Genomic DNA, 8,998 nt, shown 5'->3' with positions numbered 1-8,998 from the left:
GACTACATTTCCCAGCGGCTCCGGGAGGGGGCAAAGCGGGCGGTGCCTGCCCCGGCAGGTGAGCGCCCACAGGTGAGGGGACGGGACCCCCTCCCCCCGGCAGCCGCCATGCCTTTCTCCGGCCCGGACGACGCCTTCGACTACCTCTTCAAGATCATCCTGATCGGGGACTCCAACGTGGGGAAGACGTGCGTGGTGCACCGCTTCAAGACCGGGCAGTACGCCGAGAAGCAGCAGAACACCATCGGCGTCGACTTCACCGTCCGCTCCGTGGACATCGACGGCAAGAAAGTGAAGGTGGGGGGCCGGGGAGGTCTCTTCCCCCCCTTCAGAGAGGGGCTGAGGAGGCAGAAACTGGGTTTCCTGACCTCTTCGCAAAGCTGGGTTTACCCTTTTGGTCCACGTAGGTTGTCTTCACGGGCACGTAAACGTCCCCTTGGATCCAGAGAGGGCAAAGCCATGCTGCGGCGTGGTGGAGCGAGCAGGACGGGTCTAGCTGCCTGCTGGGCAAGGGGTTGCGAAAGCGTAGATGCTGATGGCAGACACCTAGGAACCCGCATTCGCCGGTCTCTGCAGCCTCTGTCCTTTCTCTTACAGATCCAAGTATGGGACACAGCTGGTCAGGAGCGCTTCCGGACGATAACGCAGTCTTATTATAGGAGCGCTCATGGGGCCATCCTCGCCTATGACCTGACTCGGAGGTCCACATTTGAATCCATTCCACACTGGATTAATGAAATTGAGAAGTATGGTGCTGCGAACTTGGTCATGATGTTAATTGGTAGGAACCTAATTTTAAATATTATGTTGTGTAGCTTTTTTTTTTTTTTAATGCATGTATAACCCCCCACCTCGCTCTGCCTCCACTACTTAAAGCATTTATAAACTATGCACTAAAGAAGAATGCCATTGTCATTGAAAGAGATCAGAAATTGTATGAATTTGACCGAAGCTTAAAAAATTAGGCAACTCACAGCCTGGTCCTGACAGAGCCAAGCCCACTGCAGACAGCGAAGCCTTCTTACTTGTCCCTTTCCTGATGCAATAATGCAACAAGCTCGCTGCTAGTCTCGCAAGCAGGGACAGCCTTATCGAGGTTGGAACTGCAGTAGGTCTGGCCTCTACTCCCCACGCATAGGAATTTAGCGGCTCAGTAATTCAAGAGGAAGGGGAAGGCACAGAGCAACCCAACTCCTTGTTCTCATCTTTCCTCTCTGCTCTTTTGATGTGCATGCACATTGCTCTGTAATGGGACCCCAATCAGGTAAGACGGTAGATGGGTACAGGGCTTGCTTTCACAGAGCACCAAGTAGTCTGCTAGCATTCCTCCTCCTCCTTTATCCCACCAGCATTCGGGAAGCTTTGCCACCTGAGGAAAGAAATGGGTAGAAACTTCCGAGAACAGAGCTGGTAGGAAGCAGCGTGCTTCTTTCCCTTTGTGTTTCAGGTTATTATTGCCCTTCCCTCCCCCAAGGAAGAAGCTGCAAAGGAGAGAACTGGTGTAGCAAAATGGCAGAAGCAGTGGAATGTAAACAAAAGCTGTGTCTGTTCCGCTGTGGCACTGTGCCCACAGCAACGCTTGCAGCCGCGGCAGCCCAAACCGGCTCCGGAGGAGAGGCAGGGCCCAGCCCCACGGCGCAGCAGGCAGGAGACCTCAGCTTCTGCTTCTGCTCCTGGCAAATGACCTGCTTCTGCCGTGGTGGTTCTGCCTGTTCCTCCTCTGAAGAAACAAATTCTGACCTGCGTGTAACTGCAGTGCTTGGAATGAGTAAGGAAAAAAAAAACAACTTTGGTAGGGTTTCTCTAACTTGGTTCGGAAGTCTAAAGAACAAGACCTATCTGTGTGTGTTGTGGAGGCTGGTGGTTGTTTTGTGGGATGGGTAGTTTTTTTATTTTAGAAATAAGTTCTGAAGTTGGTAAAAAAAGAAAGCTTTTATGAAGGATCCAGCTTGGTGCTTTCTTCCAAAGCTGGTGCTGTTTGCTGTACTTTGGCAGGAAGTCTTTGTACATTTCCTTACACGCAGTCATGTTATGCACCCTTCTCACATGAAGTTAAGGTTAAGAAGTCTTAACTTTCCCATCTGGAACCGAAGGAGGAAAGAGGGAGGGTTCTTTTTAAGAGGGCAAATAACCCTCAAGCAGGGTGATTTTTTTGGGTAGGGTTGTGGTTTTCTTTTGTGGGGTGGGTTGGTTTTTTTCCTTTTAGAAAAACTGAGAGGGAGGGGAGTTGGCTCACATATGCTTCAAATGAAAGATCTGAATTTTATGAAGGGTTATCTTGAAACTCTGAGCTGCAGGCTTCAGCCAGGTAGTGCATGTACCAGAACTGATGATATTCCACATGTGCTGCAACTACTTAAATATACAAAGGCATTTTATCTGAGGTGTTTCATGACCTACTGCTTCAAGTAGACATTTTATCTATACATGCAGAAACTTCTGAAGTATACACATTTTAAGCATTAAGGTAGCTGGTGTGAACTCTTGTCTGTCTCTTGGCATCATCTTAAAATGACTGACTTGTGTGAAGAGGTCACGTTAAAATCTGATTAACAGTTGAGCAGCTTATTCCTGTGTCTTACCGGGGTTGTTTTTGGAGGAGATCTGCTGTAGACTAACAACATCCCACAACTTCAGAGCTGGGCATCCACTTTGAGATGTGTCAAGGTAGCCTGACAATAGCATAACACACGTGGTTTCCACTGAAGGTGGAATAAACCTTTATGCAGCATTGCTTTGGTTTACTGTGTGCAGCCATTATAGCTCCAAGAATTACTAAGATTTTATTTTTTAAATATTTAGCTTAAATGCTACTTGATGTTTAAAACCACTAGGCAATAGGGGCCAACAGTTGCTTCCAAATAATCCTCTGGCGCTACTACCTACAGCAAGTAATTGGATGAACACAGGTTTTTGGGTTTTTTTGTCGTTTGTGTTTTTAACTCAGTTGATATAATCATATGATTAGCTGCAGTTTGATCCACATTCTATGTTCATGGCTCTGATGTGTTCACATTGTGTTTTATCCAGTAACTCTTATTCCTAACATAATTCCTTTATTTAACCAAATTGAGTTAATGTATTGCATTTAAAGATGAATTTTTGAGAGACTAATTATTGAATTATCCGTTTGCCTCTTTTTAAGGGAACAAATCAGATTCACTGGATAAGCGCCAAGTCCTGTTTGAAGATGCCTGCACACTGGCAGAGAAGCATGGGCTCTTAGCTGTACTGGAGACATCAGCGAAAGAAGCTCACAACATAGAAGAGGTCTTCACGCTGATGGCTCGGGAGCTTATAGCCCGAAATACCTTACAGCTTCACGGAGAGATTCCTCCGAACAGCGTCTATCTGGATTCCAGGCCAGTGATTGCCAGTCCAAGCGTGGAGAAGACCCAGTGCCTCTGCTGAAGGGAGATTTCAGGAAGAACTTGGATGTCATCATTCTTCCGAGGCTGTTTGATTTCGTTTTATTCAGTTGATGAAAGTGTGCTATGTGGCCTCAAGCCATCTCTCTGATACCTCTACCTTGCAGTTTGGCTTGTAAGTATCTTCAGAGATCGTTGTTGCTGTTGGTAGCGCAGGTTGCTTTGAACATGGCAGCTGATACTTGTAACACGAACTTCTGAGAGGGACTCAGGAAGCTGCCAGCCCTTGCCTTAACCAAAGAGAACTTTAAAAAATTATTGCCTTTAATTATATCCTTAAATGATTTTCCAGCTGTGTCAGAAGATAAATTTGCACCAGAGCTCTGCATAGATTTGACCCTTTTAAGCTATGTTGTTTGTTGTGGTGCACTTTGCTCTTTGCCAGGAGCTTGAAAGTCTGACACATGCTTGGACAGCACTAACCCACTGCTGCTTAAACTTCCCTCGAGGGGTGGTCCTGATGTCACGTGTGCAGCCACCCATCCCAAGGAACACAGTAACGCTTGTGAAAGTGCCTGTGACTTCACATCTGAACTGATTTCCTCCCCAGGCGGCCCTGGGGTTTCACAGCAGGCAGAATATGATGCACTAGGGTCCCAGCCTTCTTCCCGGGGTGAGAAAAGTTGGTTTTCATTTTGCTCTCTAATGATAAGAATTGTTTCCAGTCATGATCTCTGTCTTGCTAGGCAGACTTGCTAGGAGTAGTGAAGCTTCCAAGGCACCGGTAATGGCCTAAAACAATGCTGGGGTGGAAGGACTTTTTCTTCCTCTGCTAACCTTGTCTTGCTTTTGATGTGCTGATTTTAATCACAAAAGCCTTCCGTAGCTTGTGTGATGGGACAAGACAGCCTGAGAGTATGCCTGTGGATTTTCAAGGGAGCATGAAGAAGGGATTCAAGCTCCTGTAAAACTGGGCAAGGAGCAGGATGATTTCATGATGTAACCTCGCCTTGGAGCAGCGAGGGAGCAGTAGGAGGGTATGGTACGGGGCAGACCCTCTGAAAGCTGCCCCTAAGCAAGTGCAGATGCTGCTGCCACGGAGATTGAACATCCTGGCAGCAACAGGAGGTTTTGTGTTGCTCCTCCTAAACACAAACTCTGCTTCTGGGGACTCCCTTCTTCTATGTTCTGGAATTGAACTAAGAGTTTGTTGGTTTGGGTTTAAGTTTTGGTTTGGGTTTTTTTTTTTCTTCCCCAGTAGACAGAAACAGGGAAGGAGATGGAGAAAAGAAGCATTATTTGGAGGAAGTTTTTTGACTGCAGCCCACATGTAGCAAAGTGCATCACTTAAGTAGTTACTGTTAAGCTCTGAACTAGAAAGCAAACTCTGTAACAATAAAACACAGCCTGGCTTACGTGCAAAGGAGCCCTGGGAAGGCTGGTATGCTGCTAGCTTACCAGATGGCAGTCTACCCGTGTTTCACAGGTTCTTGAAAAACAGGGAAAAACATGTAGCAAATATTCCTGGAAAATCTTGTCTGAGAAGCACAGAAAATAAAGTAGCATGAATCACTGATTTACAGTCTTGCAAATATTTCTAATATTATTAATGCTTCCTCTGGCCAGGTTCTTTGCTATCACATGCAAGGAGCAGGGGTTAATTCACCTATGTGTAAACTGAGGGAGAAACCTGCAATGCATCACAAGCCTCTAAGCCTTTTCCTATAGACTGTTATGGAGAAAGTTCCATCTTCTTCAGGTATCCTCTTTCTGATCTGTTTACTTTTAAAATCTGATTTTCATTTTGATTTGGTACTAGCCTAGTAGTTGCATTTCGGTTTGCATTATTTAAGCAACAGTAAACACCATAACCTTTCAAAGTAGCTGAACAAGTAGCAATCCAGCTTCCAAACAACTAGTTTCCACACCTTTTCTCACTAGGACAACAGTCAAATGTACGTTTAATATTCTTGTGTGTTTAAAATCCAAACTATTCCTCATAGCAGTCTGTAACACAGAAGTTTTTACTTTTTTTTTTTAAGTTTCCACAATTAAACTGCTAGCAAAGTTTGTTCTATTTCAGATATAGCAGAGGTAGCATTTGCAGCAAATACTAAACTTCCAGGAGACCTTAACAGAAAACTATTGTGTACAACTCCAGCTACACGCTTTCATTAGCCAAGAACTAGAGGAAGGCTCTTACCAGCAGAGTATTAACCTCTGTATGGTTCATTAGATTTACTGCCTTAATTAGAGATTACTGTATGAAGTTATTTTGCTTACCCACAGTGTGGAGACTTCTGCAGGCTGATGCTCCCCGAGCTGCCCAGCACTGCCAGGTGACAGGGCTGGTGCCCATGCTCTTCCTGCACTCATGGAGCTACCTGCAGAGTGTGGGGCAACCACAACAGGAGCGTGACCTCTTTTGGTTGGGTCCATCTGGCATCTTTCACAAGCCCTCTGGGCAGCTCTACGGAATGGCTTCCATGGGGTCAATTTTTTTTTTTAAGCTGTCCTTGTGTGAATGAAGTGAGCTGGAGCAGGTGCTAACCAGGAGGTTCACTGGAGTGTGTATTATTTATGAGGTAATACGTGAAGAAAGCTATAAACTTAAAAAAAAATCCCTTTATCATAGCATGTTATTCTAGACTGTGAGATAGCAACCACTAGATTAAAAAGCCAAGCACAGTGTAACTTCTGCAGTTGTGCCTTTCCCCATCATGGAGCAGACAAACATGCAACTGTGACAATGCCAGTAGCAGTAACTGCTATGGAACTTGGTATTATAATGTTTTTGTTCCCCCAGCAACACACGCAAATCCAGTGTGCGTCTTGACAGCGTTATTAATGCAACCGCAGGAAGAGTAGCTTACTGTAATGTTGTTTACAATGCTACTCTGAAAACTACTACTGTCCCACAGTTTTATGAGCTGCACATCCAGCCTGAAGATGAGCTTACCTGTTAGATTTTTATCTACGTGGAAGAAGTATTTGAGTCTTCGCTGTCTTAATTTGCTGTGGTGCATTACTTGCATTGCTATCCCACCCATGCCAGATGAAACTGAAGCAGTACCTATCCACATAGCAGGGTAACAACAAAACCTGGAAGTATTTTAAAATGGAGCAAACTCTGACACCTCCCAGAAGCTGACTGTCTTAAAAGCAAACCTAACTGCAATGGAGTGATGTGGAAGGCACATGGCACTGCCTATGTGCTGAAGCTTTTCTTCATACGTAGGGGACAGGCTCTTACTAACAAAAGCTGAGGTTCTTATCTAATCATTCCCATTAATGTTTAAGTATATTTGGAAAGGAGACAGAGAAAGCAGTTTCCAGGCCCTGAACAGAGATAGAGAGCTCTACCCTGGAGTGTCCTTTCAGGAAGGAGACGCATGCCTGTGCTTTTGGACAGGGAACCGACACTGAATTGCCTCCCAGCCCTGAGTGTTCTGACCACAGCACTGTGTAGGGGTGCCCCTTCCCAGCTGCGGGCTGCCAACAGGCACATTTTTGTCTGGGAGCTGAGAGAGACATTGAGCTCCAAGCAGGGGGGCTTTATTACTCGTTGCTCAGGGTACTGACTCCTGAAGCCGCTGTCAGGCACCTCTCTCAAGCAACTGTGTTAAGGACTGGAACTAAACAGCCAACGCTGGAATATCATGAGTCCTGAGAGCAGTTTTAGACAGGCCAAGAGACCCTTTTACCTAAGAGTACTCCCAACTTTTAATAGGAATTTGCAATTTGAGAGAAGTAGGACTTAAGTGCTTTAAAACACTCTTTCTAGTGCTGCTGTTCTAAAATCAACCTTAATTCAGCTGCCTACACAGGCTCTGCCTATGCAGTCACATCAAGCTGCTGGCAAACAGGTTTTGCCTCTGGCTTGACGGCCAGTGACAAGCAGCATACCCCCGGGTAACAGCAACAGCAGCGAGCAGCAGCTTAGCATATTTGCAATCCCACATTTCCTTGCTACAGCTGCATCCATGAACATCACTCAATACAGTTTTCACTGCCAAGTCTGTCTAGTTTTGCTTGCCTGAAGCAAGGCTCACCACAACTACAGTTTGATAATGCCTCTCTAATGCTAGCACTAAAACTGACTTTGTAGTAACTTTATCCCTACAATGCAGTCCTATATTGTATCTCAATCCCAAAGGCCTACATGTGGATTCCCTCCTTTTAAGCTGCTGCAGCCTTAGTAGTTCCATCTATGCAAGTTTTGTTCCAGACATGAGACACCCCACACCTCACGGTATCCTCCAAACAGAAATCTATTTGGTACCTGCTGTAGCAGGGCACAGTTACTTCATATTTCATTAAATAAACCAGGCATCCCTCCAGCACAACACACCTTGGGCTATCATCAGGGAAGAGCTGTGCTATCACGATTTGTAGAGCTTGTAAGAAGTGCACCTTGCTTGTATGATCCCCTTCAGACCAATCAGAATGGGCAGCAGATGCTTCTTTTGCACTTACCACAAGATGCAAAATTTTATATCAAACCATACATACATGTTCTTGCATAGGGAGTAAAGCCAAGGCACTTCACGTGAAAGCGTGCATATTTTTCTGAAGATATTTGTTTTGAAATCAAAATTTTTGCTGGTCAAAGTTTATGGAGTCTTTATACCTTTTTCACCTTCACATTAGTCTCATTGGCCTTTTCAGTTTCTGTACCTTAGGTATTTACTTAAAGAAAAGATAGCATGGCCTAAGTTATCACCCTCCATATTTTTACATTAAAAGTTTGCCTTAATTCTACTGAATTTATCCCTGTTCTTACAGAGGAAAAACATACTGGCCTACTAATACACTTTACTCATTTGAAAGGCCCTGCTCTTTTCAGTCATTCCAGTTTGGGTGTGGGAGTGGAAACCATAGTGCAACAGCAAGCTTAGGAACGGCCCCACCACCAGCAAGATTCAGACTGGAAGGGACAGACGGCAGAACTGCTTGATGACAAATACCTGCAGTTCTAACTTACAGGACAAGAACCACAGCACGCTTCAAAGCGAGAGATCAACAGAAACTACTTGTCACAACGCACGTGACTACATCAGTCACCTTGCGGCTGGACAGAACAGCCTCCCCCAATGCAAATCACTTCTTTGCGTATTCTCAGCTTCCCTTGTAATGCACACACAAGGTTTAAGGGCAGCAGCAGCCACCACAGGGCCACGTGCATACCCACACAAGAAGTAAAGCATTGCCATTTTTGACCCCTTATGAAGGAAAGCTGATGCATGTGCTCCAACTGGTACATTTATTGCCTTTTTCCATGTTACCAGAACAAATCTTTATTAAACATGTCTGAATGAAGCTTTTGTATAGGATGTTAACAACTCATGTTCACTATGTAGGGGAGGAAAGGCTAGTTTCACTTCAAAGCCTTTCATTTTTTGTGTTTCTCCCTGTATCAGTTTTAAATGTCATTTGCGCAATTACATTCAAATCCTTCTCTCCCTCTGCTATGTGCCTCTGGAAAAAAAACCCAAAGATTATTTTAGACTGTTCAGTTGGTATCACTCAGCATCTGAGACTACGTTTCTAGCAGTTTACTTCCAACTTGTGGATTCTCAGGATATGGCCTGTGGCAATGCTTGGACTTGCTGCCCACACAGCATTACACC

The 8,998-nt window shown here is 45.1% G+C and overlaps 1 protein-coding gene across 1 annotated transcript; it reads left to right on the top strand.

The window, feature by feature from the left end:
- Nucleotides 1–14: 14 nt before the first annotated feature.
- Nucleotides 15–5,428, top strand: RAB19 (RAB19, member RAS oncogene family). The gene is made up of 3 exons (XM_009944312.2): nt 15–297; nt 598–781; nt 3,146–5,428. The coding sequence occupies exons 1-3, from the start codon at nt 109–111 to the stop codon at nt 3,409–3,411; spliced, it is 639 nt and encodes a 212-aa protein (XP_009942614.1). The 5' UTR covers nt 15–108; the 3' UTR covers nt 3,412–5,428.
- The last annotated feature ends 3,570 nt before the right edge of the window (nt 5,429–8,998 follow it).

Source organism: Opisthocomus hoazin, chromosome 8 (genome assembly GCF_030867145.1).
Source record: "Opisthocomus hoazin isolate bOpiHoa1 chromosome 8, bOpiHoa1.hap1, whole genome shotgun sequence".
Classification (NCBI taxonomy): Eukaryota; Metazoa; Chordata; class Aves; order Opisthocomiformes; family Opisthocomidae; genus Opisthocomus; species Opisthocomus hoazin.
The sequence above is the reverse complement of the archived record's forward strand: the minus strand, read 5'-3'. Positions and strand labels throughout refer to the sequence as shown.

What these genes read in the sequence shown, in the direction of transcription:
- RAB19 (XM_009944312.2), top strand. Translation starts at nt 109, where the DNA reads ATGCCTTTCTCCGGCCCGGACGACGCCTTCGACTACCTCTTCAAGATC. An exon ending in TCGACGGCAAGAAAGTGAAG is followed by an intron (nt 298 to 597) that starts GTGGGGGGCCGG and finishes TTTCTCTTACAG; the next exon opens with ATCCAAGTATGGGACACAGC. An exon ending in CTTGGTCATGATGTTAATTG is followed by an intron (nt 782 to 3,145) that starts GTAGGAACCTAA and finishes CCTCTTTTTAAG; the next exon opens with GGAACAAATCAGATTCACTG.